This window comes from Neopelma chrysocephalum, unplaced genomic scaffold (assembly GCF_003984885.1).
Source record: "Neopelma chrysocephalum unplaced genomic scaffold, ASM398488v2 Primary Assembly neopelma1_61b, whole genome shotgun sequence".
Lineage (NCBI taxonomy): Eukaryota > Metazoa > Chordata > Aves > Passeriformes > Pipridae > Neopelma > Neopelma chrysocephalum.
In genome coordinates this window covers 8,893,808-8,921,271 of record NW_020897717.1, presented here as the reverse complement: position 1 = coordinate 8,921,271, position 27,464 = coordinate 8,893,808, and the positions used below count along the sequence as shown (strand labels likewise).

General features: G+C 37.5%; 1 protein-coding gene across 3 annotated transcripts in view; it reads left to right on the top strand.

Moving 5' to 3' along the window:
- KCNH1 (potassium voltage-gated channel subfamily H member 1) overlaps positions 1-27,464 on the top strand; it is a 189,564-nt gene that overhangs the window by 80,135 nt on the left and 81,965 nt on the right. For all 3 annotated transcript variants that reach the window (XR_003533965.1, XR_003533964.1, XM_027681858.1), the window contains exons 8-10: positions 7,962-8,161; positions 11,295-11,547; positions 25,326-25,522. Coding sequence is in view for 1 of the 3 variants with exons in the window: in XM_027681858.1 (XP_027537659.1) it covers positions 7,962-8,161; positions 11,295-11,547; positions 25,326-25,522 (650 nt within the window). In the remaining 2 variants the exon portion in view is untranslated. The remainder of the gene's footprint in view (positions 1-7,961; positions 8,162-11,294; positions 11,548-25,325; positions 25,523-27,464) is intronic.

The window sequence follows — 27,464 nt, the reverse complement described above, 5'->3', positions numbered from 1 at the left end:
TTCAAACTGAGCTGCGGTGAAGCAAAGCAGACAGGTACAGCACAATCGAGTTAAGTGAAATAGCTTTAGGGGCTTAATTTCACAGTAAAGTTGATCTGAACTGAGAATTAATTGTTGTCCTTATGTCCAGTATCCATTCATCCTGTCAGATGCAGCCATTCTCTTAACGCTTGCTAGCTGGTCTGTCAACTGAACAGACTTGACAGCTCCTCAGTGATTACCACAAGCACTTGAGTCACTGGTGGTTTCGCAGTGTGACCGCTTGGGGCAAAGTCAGCTTGAAGGGTGCTGGTAAGAGTAAGCCAGGTGAGCTACTGAAGACACAGGCTTTCAGTTAAACACTTCCTGTTGGTTGCAGGATTCTGTTTAACTAATTTTTGGTCCGGAGACAATGCAGTTAATCCAGAGAAGTTACTTCTGTCTGGAATCTGTGAGACGAGGGTTATGCAATTTTTACATCAGCTGGCTGGATGAGGCCAGCTCTCTACCACCCACCTCTGGTTCACTTCACAATGAAACCATAGTACCTCCATCCCACTCTGCTTTTATATCGGGGTAATTTATAGGCATTAAAATTTTACCTTTTCTTTTGTTCTCAGGGAAGACAAAACCTAAAAAAAGACTGTGCTGTACTTGCTACATAGGCACCAAAAGCTTTTCCATGTAATTGGATGAAAGTTAGTGGTCAAAGAAAAATGCATTTTCTTGGTATTTCTCCTAACTGTGTCCTTAACTTTCATCATAGGCGTATGTGCTCACACCTGTGGAGTAGTGTTTAAAGCCCATGTTTATGTGCATAGCTGAGTAGAGTTTTTAAACCTAATGAGAAGTGAGAACACTGCAGGCTCGGGGGAGGCATTGGGTCCTTTCTCCTTGTGGTCTCACTGGTGGATTCAGACCTGAATGTACTCAGTAAGAAATGCATCTAGCTATCAACTTCCCACATAGGTGCTCTGGTGGGAGTAGAGGGAAGCTACCTGAATCCAATTATCATTTGTAACAAAGAATTACTCCAAAGACTGCACTCAAATGTAAGATACCTTAATTAAATGAGGTTGGAGCAATGACCAAAGGAATCAGACTGGACAACGTTGCTTGGACATTGCAAGTGACTTTAGCCATCAAACTCTTGTATTGCAACAGTCATGGGAGCAAGTTTGGTTCAGAATTCCGCATGCACTAGTGCTGGATCGTGGCTTTGGTGTGCAAAATTCAGATCCAGTTCTGGAATCTCAAAGGCCACAGGTTGGTTATTGCAAATAAGGCTCAGTAATTGCCAACAGACAAGGCCTGAGACAGCAGTACAAGCCCAGCAGAACATGTGTCAGCATTGTAGGAAAAGGATTAGAAAGTTTGGATAACAGATGATCTCCTTGAGTCTCCCTAGCTTTCCCTCCAGCAAAGCCTTGTAGACAGGATCATACAAATCACAGAGGAAATATAGTGAACAGAGGAACCATAAAAACTGTGTAGGTAAGCAGTTTCACATGAAAAGAGAACTTTTCCTAGTTGTGGTTTGTTAGTTTGGTTTGGGTTTTTTTTGGTATGTGCAGCTCTACTTCAGTAATAGATTTTAAAAAGAGGAGAGTTGGCTTCTAATTGGGGCAAACCATTTCAGATAAATTGAGGGTAGATTAAAAAGAGCTTCAAAGCAAAAGCCTTCACATTGGTGCAAATGAGTAAAAATCCGAAAGCAGTATCTGGAGATTTAATTTTAACCAAGTAATTGAAAATGGCCATGCATTACTCTGTATAAACTGTAGAAGAAAAATGATGCCCTTAAATGGCTCAGTCGTCATTTAAATGGTAATCTGTTCATTAGTGCTGGGAAATGAAATGGAAATCTATTTCAATTTTCTAGACAATTTAAATTTTATTGTCCATAAAATTCTACAAAACAGTAAAAGAGTGTCCTTTCCCACAAATTTCAGAGGATTTAATCAGATTTGGCGTTTTATTAATTCTCATCATGGTAAAACCTGTTAGTGAATATATTGAGCTGAAATCATCCCGTGTTGATAAAGGTATTCAATTGGTGAGTCTGGACTGGTATGTTTGGAATAAAGATAGTTTTTGCAGCTGCAGTGGAATCTATGGCTGCCATTAAATCCCCCTCTGGATGACTGTTAGCACCTTTCAGTGTAAATAAACTAAACTGTAGCTGTCAAAACAAATGAATTATGAGATTTGTGAATCAGGATTCTCTACCATTTTACTCGTTTAGACGCTTCTTAATTTGTCAAAATCCAGATTTTACAGTGTTAATTAGTGGGATTTTGTTAATTTAGTCAGGTGCTGCTGTGCAGAGGTAGGAGCCTTGGCCCTGGAGGTAATAGCTACCCCTCTTCCTTTGTATGGACTGGTAGGGTGCCCTTCATCCTCTCTTTTCATAAGCAGGCTCTTGGATCCAAGATACGGCCTTTCATAGAGAGCTGAGTGGTGTTGGCCCTTCAGTTTAGAGAGAGCTGTTTGAGTTGCAGAGCTTTCTTGCAGGGCTGATGCTGAAGTTTGTTTTATTGGCTTTTATTCACTTTGGCTCTGATCACCTCTGATCAGTTTTGGTCTGTGTGTTTTCCCATGCTATTTATCTCAGCCCAAACATGCTGAAGGCAAAAGCAAAACCTGTTAAGAGAGTTGTGCTCTGCAGGATGCCCGGCCTTGTGAAATTCTTGTGAGCCAAAACACCTGTGATTGCTGCTACCAGCTGCGTGGATGCTACCAGATCAAATAAAAATAAAACCCCTTCAGTTTTGAAGCATCCTAAGGGATGGTTCCTAAGGAAGCATCCTGAGGGAGTTCAGCATCCTTGGAGGGTTTGGTGGTTTACCAACACTTTCTTGTCTTCTTCCATATTAAGCCTCAAACTGGCAAAATTGCAAGTTGATAACAGGAGGTTATATGTCTGTGCTACTGCAGTAGCAGTCTGCTTTTATTTTGTAGAGTTAGGAAGGGGTGTGAGGAGAGAAGCAGTGGGAGCTGTTTTTGGTGTTTATTCCATAGCTGTTCTTAACTCTTCCTTTTCTGCCCTTACACACTGCAAACAGCCTATTTTAAGGTGCACAGATGTTTCTACTACTCTAGTCCTTCATAGTCGCTTAAGTGTCTTCTTGGAGCAGCTGTTCCCTTGTTTATGTCAGTGACTTTCATTTCACTGCAGTTCTTGGATTTTTTTGTGATAGGCAGACGAAAAAAGATTATATGTCTGATGCTCTGTTGTTTAGCCTTTGTCAACTGTGTCCTCACTGGTGTCCTGTCCTTTTGTAGGGGAGACATTTCCATTGTAGCTGGAGCCCAGTGTAGTCCTTCTGTGTCCCAGTTTTGTTGTCAGCAGTGTGAATTTAGCAAATGTGATGATGAAAGTGAGAAGATTTGCAGTAGGATTTGACTAAGACTTTAATAAAATTTGCCTGTAGTCTCTCATCTTTCATCCTAGAAGTCAAGTGGTTCTGCCACATAGCTTGATGTGCGTGTCCCTCACGGCCTATTTAGGCTTTCTGCTTTGCTCTTTGCCGTTGGATTGATTTTCAAACTCGCTCAATTGATAGTAGTGTGCCAGTTCTTTGATCTTTGCCATTGCTACTGCCTTGCTTCTGAGGTGCAAATTACAGACTGGTGGAATGGAGAAGGGAGGGGGAGCAGTGTATTTATTGTTTTAGTCCAGGAGAATAGGGAGCTGTGGGAAGAGCAGGATCCAACAGTTACTGGGACAACATGGGGGAGAGCTCCTCTGGGAATTTACTTTCACTTAAAAAAATGTCTTTTTCCCCAGTTGTGAAATTCAGGAATTGGTGTACATGCCAAGATGATAGTAGCAATTTTAATTTGTTTTCCACCACGTGAAAATATTATGTAAATATATTGTGAAAATTAATGAAGTGTTAATATTAATTGACCTAATAGATTATGGCTAAGTTGTTTACATTTGTTCTTTACCGGCTAAATGAAATGATATCTCTATGCATTGTATTAGTAAAAAACAAAAGGTAGATGAAAGATTACAAATAAGAAACCTTATAGTACACAAAGCTTCCTAAGAAGCAGGAAATTAAGCAATTCTGCTTCTGTCTTGATAGAAAATGGGGCAGCCTATTTAAATTCTGTACTTATTCTAGAAGGTTATGTAGATACTTGATCAGTAGATCTTACTTTAGATGCTTTGATTTCAAGTTGCAAGACTACAAATAACAATTCTATCAAAACTAATTCTGTAAACAGTTCATTGATAGATACCTGTTCAGTTTGGTATTTGCTTGCAGATTGTAATTAACAGTTCAGCTTTTTCCTTTTTAACTGCATGCTCTCCACCCATAAGAAGCGTAATTACCATTAATCAAGACTTCTAATCTCAACCAATTATAAGCTCTTACATTGTTCTAATTGCACATTTATAAATAATGTGGTTTTCTCACATAATTATGATATAATACAAACAATTATTAATTTCTGCTTTTATTTTTATCTGATCAATGTTAATTCTGTGTGACCTCACAATGTGTTATTTGAAAAATGCCTTTGAGACATGCAGTTTTTTTGGTTCATTTATGATTGTGTTTCATATTCAGTGAGAAGTAATATAGTGCAACAGATTTTCAAGGCTGTGATTTCTCACAGCCATCTATGAATTGAATAATTTGTTATAAACTAGGAACTTGTTGATGAAACAGAAGTGCAATTATATATTTAAATCATCTGCTATTTGTAAATCCAGGTGCTTGCTCTTTGAATAGTATTTAGGTTAGCACAGTATGTAAAAGGAGTTTGTTTTGGCTTTTTAATTGTTAAGTGGAACTTATATGCAGACAGATAGAATTCCTGGATCAGCTTTCCGGAAAGTTAAGATGAAGGCAGTTTGGTTTCAGAAAGCGCTGCATGCCTTTGGGGCAAGATGTAAGAGGCTGTTCACTAGTTGATGTTGGTCTCACTTGTTGCTGTGTAGTTCTTATGCACACGTTTTGTATGCGAGGGCTTTGCATGAGTGCATTTTGAACAAATCATCATCAATCTGATGATTCATCTCAGGAACCACATGCAGCACTTAAATCTGTAACTGGGGTAATTGTAAACCTCTCATTCTTACAGATAGAAATTCTTCCTCTTATAATTCTAAAATCAGATCCCAGATCTTTTACTCTGGTAGCTGAGACCCGCACTGACTTGTATTTATGTCTCTATTCTTACTTGTTACATCATTAAAAGTAGCAGATGATTTGGTGACCTTTCCAACCTGTGTCTGACCTTCAAGATTCACTTGTGCAAGTAAATTGCTATTGAAATTACTGTGCTTTTATCTTTGACATTATTTAAACACTGGTTTAAATGGGGTAACATAGACTGCATTGTAAATGGGTAGCCACATTGTTGGGGACAATGTGTTTTTATCTATTGTCGGATAAGAATACTAATGTTGGGGGCGGGCTCTATCTTTTCTGAGGGATCTTGACATTCATGGAGAGGAGATGTTGGGGATTTTGCTCTGTCATAAATAGCTCAACTTTCTTCCTGTAGTAGACTGTGTTTCTGAAATCATTCTGGGGCTGCAGTCTACTGCAGTGGGTTCATTTCATTATTCCTTTGAAAAGAAGGAAAGGCATACAGCCAGCTATTTCCATGCAGAAGAGTTTAATGTTTAATATGCTAATGTATCTACTCAATATTAGGCTGCAAAAATCCTTTGCTTTAATGTGTCTTTAATAGTAATAAAATGGTTAGCTAATGATATTAGGGATTGTAAGTTTGGGAATTTTTTAAAAGTGAAAAATTAATCTAGGCAGAAATAATTTTTCTTGCCAAGATAATTGTCATACTGGAGCTGCAGTTTGCTGTGGAAATTGCTTGTCTCGTAATAATCAAAATGGAGAAACCGAATTTCTGTTTTTTCTTTAGGCTTCTTGTAGATGAAAACTAATGCAGAGTGGTGACTCCATTTTACCTTTGCTGGCATAGAGCTGTACATGCCAAGGTACCGAGCCCCCAGGTCTCACTGTTTGCCCCAGAGAGTTGTATGGACACAAGTACGATTTCCCAGAAATATACAGATAAGAATGTGCTTGTGACCCTCTTACTAATCTGTCACCTATTTCAGTTCTGTGGTGGCTGGGAGAAGAACAATGTCTATGGATGCCTCGTGCTACTGCAGGGTCCTGTAGGGTTGTGTTTGCGTCTGCATAACAGAGAGCAAACTAGGACTTAGTTAGGGAAAGGTAATGCTGTTCTAACACAAAATACTCGTGTACTAGGGAGCTGTTATAGTAAATCTGTTTTTTAAAGCATTTTATTGTTCTCCCCTACTCTTTGCATCAGACTTCCTGGTATGGTTTTGCTCAGGCACAAGGTAAGGTTAAACAGAGATATATATGTTTCTGGTCACTGTATCCCTATTCATACTCTTCACTTTTCTTTAAACTGAGTGTCCACATTTTTCTCTATATTTCTATACTCATTTGTACAGAGAGGTAGTGGGAAAAGGGGAGAGCTGTTCTCTATAAAAACTCATAAAAAGAAAAGAAGTCATGCACATCAAGAAGGAATTCTGCAGAGAATCAGCTGTGTAAAGGCCTTGAGCAAATCTAAATTTAAATTGCATCTCTTGATGATCAGGGGAAAGACAGTCCTCTAAGTTTCTTTTGCACAAAATCAAAGGTTTTTCATTGGTCATAGAACCCTAAAACATCTTAGTTGCCTTAAGGATATCTGCCTATAACACTGACCTGAATAAATAGCTGCATTCTCAAAGAAAGGAAGGGGATGAAGACTTTTTTTTTTTACAGGTGGTGAGGGAGGAAATAAACAGCAAAAAGGGGTATTTCGATAAGGAAAAATACTCTTTTCTCAGTAATTTATTTTTATCTTGAGTGGCAGAGATATGATATTGATAATCTGGTACCTGTTTTGGGGGACAGGAAATGATAAAGAGGAAGAACTTACTCAGCAATCCAGAACACTTACTGGTGGTTATCATCGCATCTGCAGCTGGACTGTTCTGCCTCTACAGCCAACCTGTCACATATCACTGACCAGATTCACAACATAGGAAAGCTCCCATTGAGGCTTCCTGCCCATCCCCTTTGTTCAGGGCTGGATTGGCTGGAAGACTCTCAGCCCCAGCCTCTGCAAGATATCAAAACATGACCACTGAAGCTGCCACCAACCTGCTGTTCTGTCTTGGACTTCAGCAGGCGGATCTTCTCAAATTTTGTGTGTTTTCATTTGTTTCTCTCCACACTTGGAAACACTGCCTTTTTTTCTTTCTCATGTTTATTCTTAAACCTATCTTGATGAACCATCTGGCTTCATAACTGTGTTGAATGAAGTCGGAAGGGCTGTGCAGTGGTCTGCCTCTGAGGGCTTTATCTCTTGCCTCAGGCCTTGCTGTTCTTTTGCCTGAAGATATAAAACATAATGTGAGTTTTTATATACTATTAAACTTGCATCTATAAATTACTGACCCATAGTAGCTGTTTATTACATATTCCATCTTCTGCTTTGATGCATTGTTGTTGTCACACTGAGGTGGGTAATGATGACTCAGCTTACTACTATGATAATGCACTTAAAGCTTAGAGATCTGTCACTGATGGCATTTCAACACAGGTGCTATAAACCAGAGATGAAAATTTAAAGTATTTGCTGTCAAGCCATTTGTCTTAAAATTCTTCTGTCTTCTGTTGTGGTTTCATAAGGTTTTGGGTACTACTGAATTGTTTTATGGCCAAACACAATTAGTTGTGTTTCAGGAACTCCACGATGCAGGACCTGACCTCCCAAAAGTTGTTGGTGGTCCTCAATTTGTAGTGCTGAAGGTGACCTATAAAATGCTTGTGCTCGTCAGGCCTTCCTAACACAGCACTGATATTGCATGCATTTTTATGGGCCTGGCATTTACAGTCATAAAGCACAGTGGAACACAGACATCATCATCACTAATTGTGTATTATTTCTATGGTTTTTCTTCTTTTTCACAGCCCTTCTGTATGCCACCATTTTTGGTAATGTGACAACCATATTTCAGCAAATGTATGCTAATACAAATAGATATCATGAAATGCTGAACAGTGTCCGGGACTTTCTAAAGCTCTACCAGGTCCCTAAAGGTCTGAGTGAACGTGTGATGGATTACATCGTTTCCACCTGGTCAATGTCCAGAGGAATAGATACTGAAAAGGTAAGTAAATTAAACTGCGGGGAAAGAAGTCACATCCTGAAAGTATTCCATTAAAATAAACAGGAGGTACTGTCTTAGTAAAGAAGACAAATATTCTTTAAATAGTTCTAAGTAGTAGCTTCCCTTAATTTTAAACTTTCAAATATAGTGTTTCAGCTATTCTGTCATACTGACATATGCTAGTGGTAAAAGTATGTGTGTTTTGCTAGTGATATGGCATGAAATTGTATAAAAATTATGAAGAAAAAAGCTTGGTTTTCAGTAAATAAGAACGATAACTAAATAACAAGTTCCAAATTGTAACACAATCTCACAATTTCTCCAAATGAGATTTTTTGTATTATTTCTGTGTGAGGTTATTTTCAGCTCTGTGGGCCTGAAAACAAAGTAATTTTTTTTTGTCTTTGTAGAATTTGAATGTAACATTCTGTGTGCAGATTAAAGATATTAATGAAAGATGGAAGTACTTAATAATGTATTACTTGAAATCTACCTTATGTGAGGCAAATGTTATCATTTTAATTCATTGAATTTACAAGTAACTTCCCATTGTGTCTTAAAATGACAAATGGCCTTTCACCAGAACAAATGTACAAAAGCAACTACTTACCTCTTTTGTATTAGTTTCCAGCTTTTATGAAGATAGATACTGTTTTTCTTCTGCTGTGATTTGTGCGGTGGATCATTCAAGAAATTATACCAATGCCCTGGTCACCAGCCTTCTGGTTGGCAGCTTAATTTAGTATTCTAAACTGTAGATGATGCAGTTAAAGAGCAAATAGTGTCATTTCTGTATAGCTGTTAAAGTGTCGTTATGAAGGAGTAGAACAGATGTGGCCTTGCACTGGGCTGTCTGGAGACTGAGAGGTACAGTGGGTACTGTTTGCTTTCCTAAATATCTTCAGCTTATCTGCCATTTTTAGATCCCAGACCATAATTCTGTAAGCACTGTCTCTCATATTAGCTTTCAGAAAGAAATGGTACTTTAGTGCTGGATAGTGCTGGTTAGAAGCTGTGTGGAATTATGGATTTGAGGTACATACATTTTGGGGAAGATGGAGAGACAACATCTGAGGATACATAGTGTAGTGAGTGCTGCTGCTTTCATTCACCCCCCATTACAAGTTACTGTCATCATTTTAACAAAGCAACAAGAAAAAATTGCTATGTAAAACGGGTTTTTTTAGCTTATCTTTAAAGTTCATTCCTGACTTCCTCTGGTAAGGAGAGAAATGCTCTAAGAATGAATTTGGAGACAGCAGAATAACCAAACCAAGCACGACAATTCTCACTGTAACCTTTGATAATTATCTTAATGAACAGGGAAAAAGTCTCCAGTTGTCAGGACACCAAAGAGCCTAATACAGTGTTGTTTTCAATAACTGGTGTGTTCATAGCTGAACTGCCACTGGTGGTGACTGGTAAACCAAGAATCAACTTTCATCTGCATAGCAAAAGCTAGCAGGTGTAAGGCTGACTAATGGTTTTGCCAATCCATAAACTCCCAGGCCTGAGCTCTGTTCGTTTGGTGCCTGTGTTTTGGATAAGAGCATAATGTTAAATACTCGCTTTTATATTCTGGTTTCTACTACAGCAACCCTTTTTGTGTGGTATATTTAAGTAACTGCAAAGGGTGTGTGTAATTCCAGTAGTAAAATTTGGAAAGAATCTGCTAGTACAGAATGTTTTTGTTGCCAGAGTACACGAGATAATTTAAAAGACAGTTATGGCTGTTACCTGTGTTCCATGTTAAATGTTGGTCTTGCTGCCCCAGCCCACTTCTGTGAGCCTGGAAAACTGAGAATTGGGGAGTTCAGCTGCTGCTCTGTGTGGGGCAACCAAAAAAGATCATCACTTAGGTGCTATAGAGATATAACTTTTTGGAAGTAATATCTGTAATAACAGGTCTGCTTGGAGGTGGGCCAAAGATAATGATATTGGTGTTAGAATCATTTGCCTTTGGAGTACCAGGCATAATATCTGGAACCAGTGCCATGAATTATGAGCTTGGTTCTCTGCTCAGATCTTGCACAGAGCCCCACTGTAAGGTGTAAACATAGCTGTGGTGCTTCCTGTGTTACCTTTATATTTTCCAGAGTATCTGCATTGAGGCAATGCTGCTTCTTCTCTTCTCTTACCATCTAGGAAAATGTGTGGGAGTAACTCTGAAGCTCAACCAGAATTTTCCTTAATTGGATGGAATAGTTATTAGTGAAAAAATTAAAGAAGAGGCAGACTTGGACTACTCAATGTTTTTCTCAAATAGTACATCCTGGATGTAGTTCATCACAGACTATCCTCCAACGATTTTTGTCATCTCCAAACCCTGTTCATGTTGCGTATTTCCCGTGGTTTTGCCAGGAACTTTTAATCTGTACTTGCAGTAGTAATTTTGTATTCTTTCCACTCTGCTGTCTGTATTATATTAAAAAGCTTTAGAAATGGCCCTGCCTGGTACCCGCTGTGCTAAGCATCAGTTTGTGTTCTCTTAGGAGCACACATCATGAATTGCCGTGAGGAACATTGCATTTGGAAGATCAGCTTGCCCAACACAGCATCATACCTTAAAGTCCCTTTCTGGTGTAAATGAAAAACTTGTTAGTGCCACTGAGGGGTAAATTTGAATACCTGCAGTTCTCAATATTATGAGTTAATTAAGCTTTAAATAACTTTTTGTTTGTTTGTTTGTTTGTTGAAGAGATGTGCGATCACGCTTCTCCTCTATGCAATATTCTATGATTTGGAGCATATAATTTGAGCAGGCTTTTAATGGAATCTGCCTATCAAAAAAGTGACCTACCCTCTAGAAACAATCCTTCAGGAAGCTTTTCTTCAACACTTTCTGTACTGCTGTGCCCTCAGTTTTATTGTCTTAAAAACCTAAGACCTTCTGGTAATTCAATATCCTGCGCAGCATGTTGCTGAGATGAAAAGAGTATTTTCCTTCAGGTATTATAAAGTAGACTAAGTTAGCATTGTGGCTTATGTGTGTAAATAATAGAAAAATAAATGTACAGACTGAGATTAGAAAGTTTACAAGAAGGAGGAAAGTAGTTCTTAAATCTTGTGTAGTAAACTAGCAATAATATGCACATAAAAACCATGCACAGGAATTGATTGATTTCCTTCTCAGGTTTTGCAGATATGCCCTAAGGACATGAGAGCAGATATCTGTGTGCATCTTAACCGCAAAGTCTTCAAGGAGCACCCAGCCTTCAGACTGGCAAGCGATGGGTGCCTGCGAGCGCTTGCGATGGAATTTCAGACAGTGCACTGTGCTCCAGGAGACCTGATCTACCACGCTGGAGAGAGCGTCGACAGCCTTTGCTTTGTGGTTTCAGGGTCTTTGGAAGTAATCCAGGATGATGAAGTTGTTGCTATATTGGGTAAGTTTCGCAGCTGATAATATGCATTGTGCACAAATACAGATGTGCGGAGCATTTTTATAACCTCTTCTTCTCATTCTTTAAAAAGCTTCAGTCAAATTATCTTTACCACAACCTGGAGAGGTGTATTTTATTGTCATTCCTGTTCCACACAGATAAATAGGAAGGGCAATCATCTCATCTCTAGGTTGCTTTAACCCTGTTTCTCTCAACGGAAACTCTACTTGAGCATTGGCATCTTGGTCATTCTTGGAGTTCTTCCTGTCTCGACACATCTCTTTTGGTCAGAAATTCCATTTAGGACTCAGAAAACTTTTGTTTAAAGTGCCTGTCTTCCCCGCCTCCCTCCCACCCCACCCTCCGCTAATAATCCACTTTTTCTGGAAATTTTCCAATTAGATTTATTTAGATCTCATGTTAAAATAATATTTATTCATTTTAAAGTCTAAGTGATTTAAAAATTTAGAGCTGATTTGTGTAAACTTGGAATGGCAGCTTTGTGTTGAGGCATTAAAAAGAAGCTAATAGTGATGTGAACAACATTCTGAGGCAAAGTTAAGAGAAGAGTGGGATAATCCAACACATGTAGGTAAATTGTGGCTGGAGCACTGAGGAGGTGATACTTATCATTTGATTGTCAGACCCTTTTGTAATAAGGTGAATTCTCATAGTGGGTTAATCCAGTACCTGTCACTCATAGCAACCAAGAAAAAGAGAAGAAAAGAGCTTGGTAATCTTACTTTTTCTGAACACATACACCCAACTGTCCCAAGAGGAATGTCTACTGAAAAATGAGGGAGCTAATAAATGTCCTGAGTTTGATTTTTCCTCTGTTTCTGAAATATATAGTAAAGGGTGAATTTAGTGTCCTGGGGAATCAAGTTGATAATATTTTGTACCACCATAAGAAGCTAAAAAGGTGAAAAGTTGGAGGATAACTGATTCTCTTTGTTCTGGAATCACCTGTGCTGTTCAGTGCTGTATGATACTAGCAACTTCTGATTGTCTAAGTTGCACATCAAGAACTTTTGCCATGTTGAACTCTCATGAATTGACATGGCAATTGCAGAACAAACTAAAACCTCTCAGTTTGTGTCACCTAAAGCCACCACCTGGGTTCACTGCAAAAAGAAAACCTCAAAACGTCTTGCTGCTCCATTCGAGTAAAAAGCACTGAGACAGAATTTTTTTTAAATATCCTTTAAAAATAACGATGTTCTCCTCATCTTTACTGGTAACTTCTGCATTCTATCATAACACTCACTTTAGAAAACAGCCTAGATTGCTTGAGAAACCTAATCTCTGCTGTTGCAGAGTGATAGCTACAGATAAATGAGGCTGATCCCTTGGTGTCTGGATAAATAGAAGTATTTTGTTGCTACTGCTCTCCTGGGATGGTAACTATTGATCCTTTTCCCTCCAACTAATTTTTTTTTATGTTTCATTTGGAGTCAGTTCTCTGGCACTCACAAAAGTTGATGAACTCTGTCATTTTCTATGTGAATATTGTAAGTGAAGAGAAAAGTAAAATGAAGTGGGATCTCTTTGTGATTCTGTGAGATTTCATTTTGGATGTACCTCAATTTTTGCGTTTCTGTTTCTGGACTAAAGAATCCCTTTCCCTCCACATGTGTCTGCCTTCCCCCCGCAGGCCGTGAAGTCTTCTGTTGAAGATTTCTCTATCCTGATAAGAAATTATGTGTTTAACTAAAGTTTTTCACTATTCTAAATCAGTTGACTTTCTTCTCCTTTCACATTGTGCAATTTAAGCACCACATTACTGAAGGATGCTGCAGGAGATAGACCAGGGTTTCCTGCCTAACTTCTTTGTACTCAGTTTTCTTATCTGTAGAGTAACGATGTTTGGGGGGGGGGTTGTTGCTGTTATTTTTGTTTTTTAATTTCATATTTAGCTAGGCTTGTCAAGCTCTTGATGAAAATATACTACAAGGAAAAAGAAAGTGCATTGTACAAGAAACGTGATTGTTGCTGATCACTCAGCCAGAACAGCCTATGATAAGTTTTGTTGTCAGTCACAACTAAGCATAGCTATGAACATTAGGCATGTAACAGCAAACCATGTGAGCATTTCTATAGGGTAATTTTAGTTAACAAGTACGTTGGAGAGACTGTAATCTTCTTTCAGGCATTCTTGAAACAAAGATGAAAAAAGTAAATGCACAAATGATTCAAGGTGAATTATTTGCTCAACTTTAGCTGTCACATAATAAAGCAGTCTTCGCAGTTTGCAATGTAGCCTGTATCTTCCTTACAACAGAGGAATGAATTGCATCCCTAAATTAGTCTGTGTGACTGCTATACAGCATTACATAAACCAAAGGCAGACTACACTTAATCCTTTAAGGATCCAATTCATATGAAACATTTTCAAGTTCTGAAACATTTAACCCTGCAGACTAGCACATAAAAGTATATTGTGTAACCCTGGAGTGTATTGTGTACACTTCCATAATATCCTTCTAAATCAGTTCCGTGTAATACCGCAGAGACAGGTATGTTCTCAGTTCAGGCTTATGTTCTTAAAACAAAGCACTGTCTTTAATTGACTTAGATTAATATGAGTACTGAGATGGAAGAAATTGCACATCGGCCAGCAGTGAAAAAATGTGCTCTTTTTGTGTGTGTCTCCTAATATTGCCTTCCCCATTATTTTGATTTAAATACAAACACAAAAATAAATCAATTTAAAAAACCCCAAACCTTTGCAGTAAAATTTTAAAGACTTCGAAGTATTTTGTATAGACTTTGATTTGTTGTGATAAAAGACATATTTTTTTTTAATTCTGTGTAAAATTTCTGCTAAAATACAGAGACTACCAGTGTCCATGCAATGCAATCTTTGGATTTGATGCGTCAAAGAAACAAAACCCTTTAAGGCAGGTGAAGGATTTATTTGTGATTCATTCTAATACAAATGGGTTAGAAAAAGAAAACCTAGCAAGAAAAACCACTGTATTACCATGTTTTACTATGTTAACATGTAAGTGTGAGGGTGGGATTATGTAAGAGGGAAGTTTAACTAGTGGGAAGCTGCTTGGATGAAATATAACTCTGTTTTTTCATTCTTCCCTGTTCTTCCCATTTGCACCATTGTTATTGCATAGGATGAAGTACTGACGTACACTCAGCATTTTGTGGAAGATAGAGACAATCACGTAGTCCCTGCCCCCGAAGAGAACTGAGCGAAGCACAGGTCATGCAGGACTTCCATTAAGAGACTGTTTTCAACTTGACTTTGCTTTTAACTTTTCTAAGCCCTCCCATTTGGCCTGATGCTGCTTTATCCACCTGAGACTGACAGTATCTCTTTGAACTACTCTTATTTAAAGACTTACCCATTTATCCAAATGTAGTTAGAGAAAATAGCTTGGTTTTTTGCTGTTAAAAACAATCAAGCATTTATGTGTACTTCATTTGGCAGCTCTAGTTTCTCTGCTTTGGAGCAGACATTTCAGGCTGAGCCACTGACCATCTGAAAACCTGACCTTATTGCAGGTCTTTGAAAAGTTAAAATCTACTTATGCTCAGGAGATTGGCTACGTTTTAATTTATCAAATAACTTCTTTAATTTATCAAATATTCTTCCTGAATTAATTGTGTCCCAGGCACAGAACATAACGTCTGACTGAAGCTTTCTTTGGAATATGCGGGGAAAAGGGATTGTAGTGAAGTGTGAAATAAACCTACATGACTAGTTGTTGTTTCTTTATTTAAGGAAGTTTGAAGACCTAAACTGTCTTTCATTGCACTTTTTATGTTTTTTGATACTGTGAAGATATGTGTTTCATTAGTGAAGTGTGAGAACGTAGGTTGTTTGGAACTGTGGTAAACAAGAAGCTGATGTTAGAAGTCCAGCTGAGCAGATATGTGCCATTGCTGGGGTCATTTCACAAAATGGGGATAAGAGGGCACTTCCCTCACTCTCCAGCCATTTAATCTGAACCTTTTTAATCTCTCCTCATCATTGCTAGAGGAAGTGCTAGTTCTTGTGTTATGTCTCCAATTGCATGTGTGCTTAGATAATTTCATGAAAATTGTAGCAAAAGTATCCTTTTGTAAGTATTTTCTGGAAATACAAAGAAGGGCTGGAGATAAGGCCTCGTTAGTAAAGGATTTATATTGTGTGAATGCAAAAATATCTGAATGACTTAGAAAACCATTTTTGACCTTTCTAGGAAATAATCAATTCTGTGTTAGACTGACATAATAGTACTCCAAGATTGAGCAGAAAAATCCCTTTTCTCTAGGAAATCTGAAGGAAGCAAGTGATTCTGGGACCCAAATTGGTTCCAACCCTTTTTACCTGAAATAGGGGTAATCTTTGAAATTTATGAAAACATTCCAGAAAAAGGCTAGAGAAAGGAAGAAGAAGACCCTTGACAATTAGAGTGACAGTCTGTTTTTTTCTAGATAGTGGTGGGAAAAACAATGTCTTGTCCTTAAATTTTCTGACTGCTGCAACGAAGATGGTGAAGGGCCTTGAGGGGAAGGAGTATGGGGAGTGGCTGAGATTACTTGGTCTGTTCAGCCTGGGGAAGAGGAGACTGGGGGAAGACCTCATGGCAGCCTACTTCCTCATGAGGGGAAGAGGAGGGGCAGGCACTGATGTCTTCTCTTGTGGTGCCCAGTGACAGAACCTGAGGGAATGGCCTGAAGTTGTGTCAGGGAAGGTTTAGGTTGGATATTAGAAAAAGGGTCTTCACCCAGAGGGTGCTTGGACACTGAAACAGGCTCCTCAGGGAAGTGGTCAGAGCATCAAGCCTGACAGAGTTCAAGAAGCACTTGGACAGTGTTTTCAGGCACCTGGTGTGACTCTTGGGGATGGTCCTATGCAGGGCTAAGGGTTGGACTGGATGCTCCTTGTGGGTCCCTTCCAACTCAGCATACTCTGTGATTCTGTGATTTGTCATTTAACGGCTCCTAGATGGCCTGACTGTACAGCAGATCTTTATTTATATGAATTGTTCAAAGCTGCTGAAGTGGTCTTGATACTTCTTCCAAGGGGGCCTTGTGTGTATGGATGGTAAGACTGGATGTTAGTTTAGTGGACTTGATTAAACACAGGGAGCTTTAAACCTTTATTTAACAACTAAAAACCAAAGCCTTGAAAACCACAGTGATCTTCAGAGCTGAGTACTGGATGAGAAAAATAATATTTACTAGAAGGTTTAGTTAAAAAGGAAAAACAAAAACCCCACACAAAACAGTTTCTCCCGTGTTACATCCCAGTTGTTCTGCATTTATATTCTTGATATCTTTATGTGAACTAAAAACTTTCAAAAGAATAAACTTTTTTTCTTGACTGTTGGTTTAGCATCATAGAATATCCTGAGTTGGAAGTGACATATGAGAATTGTAGAGTCCACCTCCTGATTCCACAAAAGGCAAGTAAAGTGAATGAGATAGAAAGGGAAATCAAGTCAGGAATTTGTTGTGAGCCAGGAATATCACTGCTCTCCACAAGGTCAACAGTTTGGTGTTGCTATTCCTTTTGCTGCTATCAAAGCTGAAAGGAAATAACAGAATGTAGATATAAGTATGAAAGTATGCAGTAACACAATGTCAAGAATGGGAATTTTTTGGGGGGAGTGGAGGCCAGGGAGTGTGCAAAGGATGCACATAGTTTTACATTAAAGTTCACACATGAGTTGAGGAAGTGAAATTTATATGACCATGAAATACAGATCTTTTATTCTTATTTACAAAGCTATAAAGTTGACAAGATTGGGGACTGTGGTTTTAACGTGTAGGAGAGCTTGGTGTGCCATGTTTGGTTTCAGCAGGATATTAAATGCTCCATTTGCTTTGTGTGGAGAAATTCCTGCTGATTTAATTTGATCTAATTGCAGTCTTAAAGAAATGTTATAAGAGTAATTGTTTGTTTTCTTTACAATTGCTTTAGCTTACTCATTTAGCCGTAAGCAGTTGTAGACAAAAGAGGATTGATTCAGATTTTGGTGGGACAGATTTGCATCCAGATAGGACAGTGCAAACTGCAAGGGCAACTGCACCACAGGGGTGGTTTATTTTAGAGTGCAGGAGTATGCCTGTCTTATACCTTCTCTGTGGAAAGCATTGCATCTTCCACACAGTCATGTGAAGACTGCTTCTCAGCAGACTTGAAGATGTTGGATAAGTGAACTGTGCTGAGCCCAGACTGCTATCTTTAGACTGTCCCTAGTACCTGAGCTAACTCAGGTTTCCCTAAACTAATCTGCTTTGTGTACTACCCCATTTTCAAAACTTAATTGTGTATTTTAGGGCCTACTGTTATTTAATTCCAAGTCTTTGAAGAAGTCCCTTACTTCTCTGCTTCACTTTTCACCTACATTTTCAGTGTAGGTACACCTCCCTATGTTAAAAATACCAAGCTGCTGTGCTGTTAGGCTTAAGAAACGCAGGATTATGGATGGCATTAGAGTTTTCTGACAGTATCTAACGTCACAACATTGTTTGTGCTATTGAATAAGACTGTAACGTGACCAGCAGTGCTTTCAAAAAGGAATGATTGAAATTAAAATCCATCTTTATCCTCAGGAGGTCTATTGTGCTTTTTCTATTTATACTTCAGAGGTTTTTTTTTTTTTTTAGGTTAACTTATAATAGGAGATTGGAGAAGTTGCATGTTTCTATGAAGTGATTCAATGAACATCAATTGAAGGAACAATTTTCAGATTTTGATTTGCCCAGTGTGTGTCCAGGCACACTTAGCAAAAGTATTAAAAATAGAGATCCAGCCTAACTTTTTAAAAGGCTGTGGCATAAAGAGATCTACATTAATATAAAATTTTAATTTCACGGTGGATGTAGGAGCAGCACTAAAACTTTTATGGAGAAATATATGTTTATTCCAAATGGTGGTTTTGGGCAGAGAGTATTCCTTATTCCTGTGCTCCCGACACCTGGGGTGGGTTGATATCAGAGTTGCCAATTTTAAGACTTCAGCCAGCCATTAGTTGTTCTATGTCTAGCTTCTGATAGAGCATTAAAAGCATGAATCGCCAAAGCTCCTGTCCACTGCTGTCTGTAGATGGTCTAAGACTGGGCAGGGTATTGGAGAAACAGATTTTTAAAATACTTGATTAATGACTTGCTGGAGTAACTGAGGAAGAGGGGGATTCCCTGTGAATAGAGGCCTCAGTAGTGAACTTACTGGCATGTTTTCTGTTTTATTGTTGAAAATCTATGCAGCTTTGCATGATGTGCTCTTAAGTAGTCTGACAGTACCACATGTGGAAGAAGTCCCCTTTGGAAGATGGTAGTGTCTGGCAGGCTACTGGCAACAGTGATCCATGACACTGTCAGCTGAAATTGAGATGTGGTGGAGATGAGACTCTCTGTTCCATCATATCCCTTGATATCTCAGGCTGTGTCTGGAAGGCTTGCACATCGTGTTCATGTCCATACTCCAACCAGAGGTATGAAGAGGTAAAAATTATAATTTAGCAAAAAAGTCAGCTTCTGGCAGGTGAACCACTGAATTAATTTTAATTTTTGTTTTGGGTAGGGTTTTGTTTCTGCTTAAGAATTTTGGAGGAGGAAGAATAAATTGTTTTCACTAAAAAGACAGGTTAAAAATTAATGTAAAACATTTTCATGAAACACTCATTTTTCTTTGTTTTCTTCAAGTTTCAAGTTATAACTTTTTTTCAGAGGTATGTTTCTTTCACATTGTTAAATTTATACTGAAGGGGTTGCAAAAATATTAAATAAAATGAAATATACTATAGATACTATATATATACTATATATATAGCCTTCGTGAGGCTTTCAAAATACTTATTTTATATACTTCAGAACATAAAATTTACTATTTAAACTCTTGTGATCCATTTTGTCTGAAATACAATAAAATTTTGGGGTTTCAATGTAGCTAGAACCTAAAGCCTGTCTCTAAGTAATCAGAGAAATAACTCAGAGGATAATGCAATTTGATCCTCTCAGATAGGTTTTTTTTGATCAGAGAATTAGCACTGTCCATGCAATGACAACAGAAATTGAACCGTGTTTTTCCTATTAGTTAACCAATGCAAATATATTCAAATGCATTTTTGACTCCAGTTACTTGAACTGGTAACTTCCGTATCATCTGAGTTTGTACAAACTGGACATATATTCATAACCTTTTTACAGTAACCATTAAAATGCAAATAAGGATAAATGAATCAGATTCTGCTGAAACCTCCAAGCATTCTGTGAGTAAGCCTGGTAGGGCCCAATTGACATTTAAAACTCTTCTTCTCATCACATTAAGTCAAGTAGTGAAATATAATCTATGCTCTATTCAGAGAGACAAATAAACACATTAAAATAATAATAATAATAATAATAATAATAATAATAGAAATCTTAGCTGTAATACATGTTGTTGCTACTCATCTCTAAAATAAATGGTTTTACTTTGTCTGTACAGTAATGTGCTTCAACAGAGAAAATTGACGCAGTTGTACAGTAAAGTGTCTGCAAAATATTGCCAAGCTATGTTTTACAACATGAACAGATACACTGTGTTTCTAATTGTGCACCAGGCAAATCACTGAAAGTGCAACTTCAATTTGTTTTATCTGCAACTCTTACTTTGGCTTCTGTGGCATTGGTACTCAGACTTTTTTTAAGGTCTTATTAGAGGAATAGATTAATTAAAACTCTGGTTAATGAAAAATAGTATATTCTCTGCAGTTGGTCATTCGCTTCTCATTACATATCTCAGTTTGCACTTCAGAAATCTTAAGAAAATCCAAGGCAGCAAATCACTTCCATGCATCATCTCCTACCAGCTGTACTGTGTTGGAGAACCAAACTACAGGCTATTCAGTGGCTGTCAAGTTGTACAATTTATCTGTAGGACAGATACTGAATACTCTACCTCAGTGCCAAATGGTAGCTCTGTTTTTATTGCCTGACAGATATTCGTAGCCTTAAAATAATGCACGAAGAGAAAAAATTCTTTTTGCTCTAATGCCTCTAATTTCCTTGAATCTTTCTTCTCTTTGTAAATGGGAAAATTTAAATTGCATGCCTTACTTAGATTAGGAGGAGATGAGGGAAGAGAGGAGAGGGAAGGATTTTCAGTTGAAGCCAAATAGACATGTGGTGATCACAGAGGGAATTCGACCCAAGTCTCACATCACTGGCTTTGAACACCAGGGGTAAATACACTGTCCTTAGTGGAATTATGCTTGAATAGAATTGGTAGGAGCCTGTGACATGGACTAACTTCAGATCCTCTGGGGAGGGAGGAAGGAAGGAAGGAAGGAAAAAAGGAAAAAATCAGGCTAATTTTTTTGTTTGTTTTTAAATTTCAGCATTTTAACTGAGCAGTCACTATAAAAAGCAGCATTTTTACTGAGCAATCACTAGAAAGAGACCTATGCAGAGAGAATCAGTGTTTGATTTTATAGCAGTTGGTGTCTCCCACTGCTTGGAGGTGGCAAACAAATCCTGAGAGCGCAGGACAGTATGGGTGCTCCAGGGAGCTGTGCCGGGAAAATCATTGTGGCAGCCACTGTGGATCAGTATTACAGATAACATTATTTGCTAACACCTCATTTTCAAGATATGCTTAGTGCTGCATTGCCGCTGAGGTACCATCGAGCAGCGTTTGGTCATTTTAGCTTATCTTTGTATCTGCTGAGACTGTGTCAGATTCCAATTCTATCATTTAAACATGCAGATGAAGGCAGATTGGGAAGGGACCCATCCTAGATTCTGGTGTTGGCTGCTGTAACAACAATTACTATTGATTCAAGAATGATTCTAACATGAATATTTTGTCTTTTGTACTGAAAACCCATGGATTTGTATGAATCCCTTCAAAATCCATACTGACTTGGAAGACCTTCAGCATATGAATCTATGGCCTCATCTTCTCACCCAGCTGCTATCACACCAAAACTGCACCATGACTTCCAGACATCCAGAATCCAAAAGTGGACTAAGTAGGTTATCAGTCAAGCACATATTCTACACATGAAGCAGATTTTTTTGGAGTGAAATATGTTCTGTCTGAGAGCTCTTCAATACTTCCACTTTTTAGGAGTGAAAAAACCAAAGTTTATGCTATCAAGACAATATAGCTATAATGTAAGAATGTAGTTCTTTTCTCGAACAAAATCAGCAAAACACCTGACTAAGCAGCAGTAATCACATCATCATTACTGTGCTGCTTTCAGGAGACAGAGTGAATGTGGCTTGACCTTATGCCTGACTCAGGCTGAATTTACAGTGGTAACAGAGAAATTATCTTTTCATTTATAAGATAAATAGCAAATTTGATGTGAGAAAGAAATTGGGAAAGAAAAAATATGGAAATAGAAGGTTTTATAAAATAATTCTTCACTATTTAAGAATTTTGTTTCAGGACTTGTTATTATAATTAAAACAAACAATCAAACATAAAAGGCAGAAAACTATTTGGATTTCAAGTGCATGCTGAGCTGATGGTGAAAAAGGTCCTCAGCCCACAAATTCAGTAGGGAATATAAGTGATTGATGGTAAAAGCTTAGATCATCCACTTTAAGTGTGATTGACAGATAATGTTCTTGGCAAACGTCTGGAATTCAGCAAGCTGGGAATGAAAAATGCAAAGTACTGACAAACAAATGCCATCTGCATTTCTCTAGCTTTTTAATCTTTCCTCAGAGGTAAGGTGAAATATATAAAGCCTGGAGTTATATGTAAAAAGAGGCTTTTGGCTCAGGTTCCCTAATGCAGCCATTAGACTTTGCCAACCTCCTTCTGACACACTTAGAAGTATCACCTTGCCCCTCTTGCTTTCTAATTACAGATGGATTTGATAAAACACCCACTTAATCTGCCCCCCATTTTTTTTAATTCCTTTTTCCTGAGTGATTGATCTTACTATGTGGAGAACATATAGACAAAGGGAGATGGTATGCAGTTCTGTATTATGTATGAGGCCAATTGTTCTAATCCAGTGCAGGTACTCCTGGGTGGAATTTTAATTCCTTCTTACTATAAAGATTTCCTACTGCTCCTTTTCCCCCCTGTTTTTCTATGAATATCAAAGATGAGGTTTTTTTAGAATCTGACAATCAAGTTTGATACTTTTGATATGCATCATTTAGGAAATGCACTTGATGGAAACAAAGCAGTGTGGTGTTTGCATGTGTGCCTTGCTTTGGAAACCAAAATATAATGTAGGATTGATTTTCAACTAAATCACTGGCTGCTAACTGCAAGGAAATATTTTAATGAAATCGAGTACAACTTCTTTGGGGTTTTTTTTGGTTTGTTTCTTTCAAACAGAGGCTTCTGTGATCTGACTCAATTTGTGGTTCATGTGTTGCTTTTCTCTGGTTTGGCTGGTTAGGCACCTAGCAGACGTAGCTCCTTCCTGTGCTGTTCCTGCCACTAATGGGAAGTGGCTCCCCAGGGTGGCAGGAAACTGCAGGAGGGAGAGTTTTTTGGGAGGGGGAGGAGTTACAAATAACAAAGGGAAACTGTCATTGCTGCCACAGGTGAATGACACAGTTGTATCTTTCTGTGTTATGTGAAAAGCAGAATTAAATTTTAAAAAGAGTAAGGCAACAACTTCTGAGGTAGGCATAGCAGGACCATGCTGTTTGTACTTGCATTATACCAATTATTCTTCATGATACTGTGGGACAGTAAAATGATTATTTTCGTTTTAAGGTAGGGAAACTTGTCTGGAGATATTAAGAAATATGCTTAGAACAAAGCTAGAATTTCTCTCCCTTGTGCTTGGATTACCAGCTCTAACTGTTGCTCCTCAGTGATGGCACATTTCAATGCTTGATAGATTCCAGAGCGTTAATTAAAACAGTTGTTTAGCTAATTGCCTGGAATATTGTGAGTAAAAGCATATTTATTCCAAAGGCAAACAATCCATTTTTACCCAGTGAAGCATATCAGTTTTTATGGTGCATAAAAATTGTTTCACTTCAGTTTTGAATATATGGTGTACTTGTCTGTCTAAAAGCCTTTCAGATGATGATCTGCTTTAAGTGCATGGAAGCATTTTTCTTTGGCCATTTTTAATGTATCCATTGAAAAAGCATACATTTAAATAATTGAAGCTGTGAAAAGTCATTGCTATTAAAATGAAAAGTTGCTTACTGTACTGGGCTATTGGACTGCCACCATGCTTATTGATGTGCAGCCTTTGTAGTGTTTCCAGATATTGTCCTATGTAAGGAGACTTGAGACTGGAGAAGGGTTATCATTATGGTGTCTTTGCTTAATTTTTGAGGAAAAAACGTGCTAAGGGAGCAGATAGTTTCAGTGTATACACACATTTAAAATTAAAATAGACCCTATGCTCCTCCAAAGTGATCAGGGACTAAACTGGTCCATGGCACGTGGGCTGCATAGGGCTTCTGTGGAAGACTGGGAGCACATCAGTGTGAATGACAGCTTATTGCACTACAGTGTAGCTTATCATCAAGCTGATAGCCTCTCCTCAAAGAGAAAATGCTTATCATCTAATGGAAAGATTAGGTAAGGATGGAAGTACAGCTCAAGGGCTAAGATGGGAATTCTGGGTTTAATTTACAAGTTTTCTTGAGCTCTATACTCATGATAGTTCTCTTGACTTTCATATAGCCTTTTATACATGACTATTTATCTAAGAAATGAAACCTAAAAGGGCCTGGCTGAAGTCAATAAACTAATATTTATTTTGATGCTTTGGCTTTCAGAATTGCTATGGGCAAAGTATTACTTATAAGACAAGGTACCATCTGGTCCATTCCTACCTCAACTTGATATATGTTGTGAATGTATTTCTTCGTTGTTTGTCTTAAGAGAAATATGCAGTGGTTATATAACAAAGCAGAAGTTTAAGAGGAAAACACATTTCAAAACAAGAACAGTATAATATTCTTATTCTGTTAGCAGTATATGTTGGAAAATAGAAGAAAAAAAAAGACCATTACTCTTGTAAATGGCCTTGTAACTTTCTCCTACACACTCCCTTTTGTGCCCAGCCTGAGCTGGGCTATAACCAGCAAAATCCTTGCTGGGAGCTGTTCCTCAGCTGGATTTTGGTAAACTTGCCCTGAGCTGTAAGGTCCAGGCTGGTGCAAATGTCCTCATTGCAGTATTCTACAACAGGGATTTCACTGGCTGCCACAAGCTCATAAAGATATGCACATGGAAAGGTTGTAAGGAAATGACTGTTTTCTTCCAGTGTGTAACAACTAAACATTCATGCCAGGCCATTGCTATGTTGGTGATAACTAACCTGTACTCTTCTTGTTTTGGACTCTATTTCATTGCAGCCTGACGTCTTATACAAGATGGTTTTATTGACATAATAGTGGGTAACTGTTAGCCAGATTAAGAAAACTTAACAACATAGATGTAAGAATCAAATCCTTTGCATGTAAGTTAAAAGAAGAAAGGGAAAAAACATTTCATCTTAATTAATCTCTTTGAAAGGGATAAGAAGAGAACATGAACCAAGAATGAATCACTTTTCTTGATTTTTAAAGAAAATCATTTATTGATATTTAAAGGGCACTCATCACATGAACAACTTTTTGATTATTATTTATTCTTATGAAATTTTGCTAGGCTATTAGCAAAGTAACTAACAAAAAGATAGCAGAAAAAGTTATTAATGAAATATTTCAAAGTTATTTTTTTCAGACAGAATTATTTTTTGACCACATGAAATAGAAGGAACTTGTCTGTATAAATAAGATGTATATTCCTTTATATTTTTGGTGGAAATAGTACTGTTATTGAAAGTAATGCTATTATTTTTGTTTAGGCAAAGGAGACGTTTTTGGTGATGTGTTCTGGAAGGAGTCTACCCTTGCCCAGTCCTGTGCTAATGTAAGGGCTTTGACTTACTGTGATCTTCATGTGATTAAGAGAGATGCTTTGCAGAAAGTGCTGGAGTTCTACACAGCCTTTTCACACTCCTTCTCTAGAAATCTCATTTTGACCTACAACTTGAGAAAAAGGGTAAGTAGCTTTGATTTCAACATACATCTTATAAATGACCTCACTTTTGAGGACTCTCTGCATGAAAAAACTGAATTACTTGAATTCTGGCATTTTTTGTAGACTCTCTTTATAAGAAGATTTTTCAGAGCTTGCCTAAGAGGCACTGCTAGTGTGTAGACTCAAAAGGCCACATTTATTTCTGTGCTGGCTTTGTAGAGAGGTAGACTGTGTGTATGTCGAAGTATTGCACATTTCAAGGAAAGAGATAGATTCCAGCATTTTGCAAACTGTCATGCATTTTTGATAAACGATGTTCACTAGTTAATGCAACTTTAGTTTGTAAAGCAGCTAAAAATATTTTAGGGGTGTTGCTTGAAATCACATAGAAAATGACAGGAAAGATATAAAATCTGATATATGGAGCAAAAGTCAAGAAGAGTAATCACAATGGAAAAATAATATGAACATGACATTCTATCAAGAGTTGCTTCTTTTAGAATCAATCACATTTTGGAATTACTTTGCTTATCTATAATGTTTCCTTTTCTTATCCTTGATTTTTTGGCTCATTTCATTCCTTGCTGTGTGCCAGTACAAGTTATTTTGTCAAATGCAAGTCATCATAATCTAATAGCTCCTTTTAAATCCTCTGTGTAATCTTCAGTGAACAACCTCTGTAGAAATTTATTAAAACTGTAGTAGGTATAATTCAGATGATGTGATTTTATGATGCAAGGTAGAAGACAATAATACTATTACATTTAAAAGAAATACATTGGAGAGCCTGCATTTGCTTTAAAATATTATGATATAAGGATACTTGAGATCAGCTAAAGAAATATGTTTGATAGGAGATTTTTTTGTTCCTAAAAAAGGTTTTCCATGGTAACTTCCAGGTGCCAAGTAAGTCCTAGATAATTACAGCTGAAAAAATAGAAATCTTTAATTCTTTTAAATCTGTTTTGTAAAATTAGACTTTGCAACTAGACATTTTTTAAAATGTTTTATTTTTTGTGTATAGAGTTGGCATGCTGAAATTAAAATAGTGTGATGATATTTTCCATCTAAGAGCAATATCAAAGAATTTGACTTTTTAGTGTTGGATGAAGAAGAATGTGCTATCCACATTTTGGTCAAATAAATACAGCTCTAGTAGAAAATTGATGTAATTAAAAACTAAGAAGCAACTTATACTTGAGGGTTTCCTCATATGACATTTTTTTCCAAATAATACTGAGTTCCTGCAGGATAAGGAGAAGGTACACAGCTGCAAGAGCTGTTAATAAACAGCTACTTGTCCGATGTTAGTTAATGTAAGAAATAAAATAAATGAAAAAATTTGACATTGAGATTACCTAAAGAATCGGTATCACTGACTGACATATTTTGTAATTAGCTCCGTGGGTAATGTGATAAGATGCTCTAAGAATATATAACTACTTTTTTTCTTTTTTTTTTTAATATCAGTAAAAATAAGAAGCTTTGAGGCATAGAAGGACCAACTTTTTTAAAGCTCATGGCAATGCTAACAGAATCTAATAATTTTGGATCTGCTCTGAACCAAAAGGCCCAATTCTAGAATAAAATACCTACTCCAGAAGTGACACTCTGTTCCTCCACATTTATCAGCATATCTTTTCCCAGCCCAGGTTACAAAACATCTTTTAACCACAGTGTCATAATTTCTGTGCTGTCAATTTTCTACACAAAATGTTCCTAATAAAAAGGTACATCTTATGATAGCAATTTCCATCCAGTTATTCAAATAATTGGATTTTAATTGAGTTGCAGTCAGCAGAAAAGTGGCGTTGATTGATAATGGAAGCGAGAGTTTGATGGTTCTAGGTTAACAAGCTGTAACGTTATTTATTTTATTGAAAGAAGGCTGATTGCAATCAGAATGCAAATGTTAAATAATGGGAATAATATAGGCTTTTGGAAACGCATGGAAGGTACAATA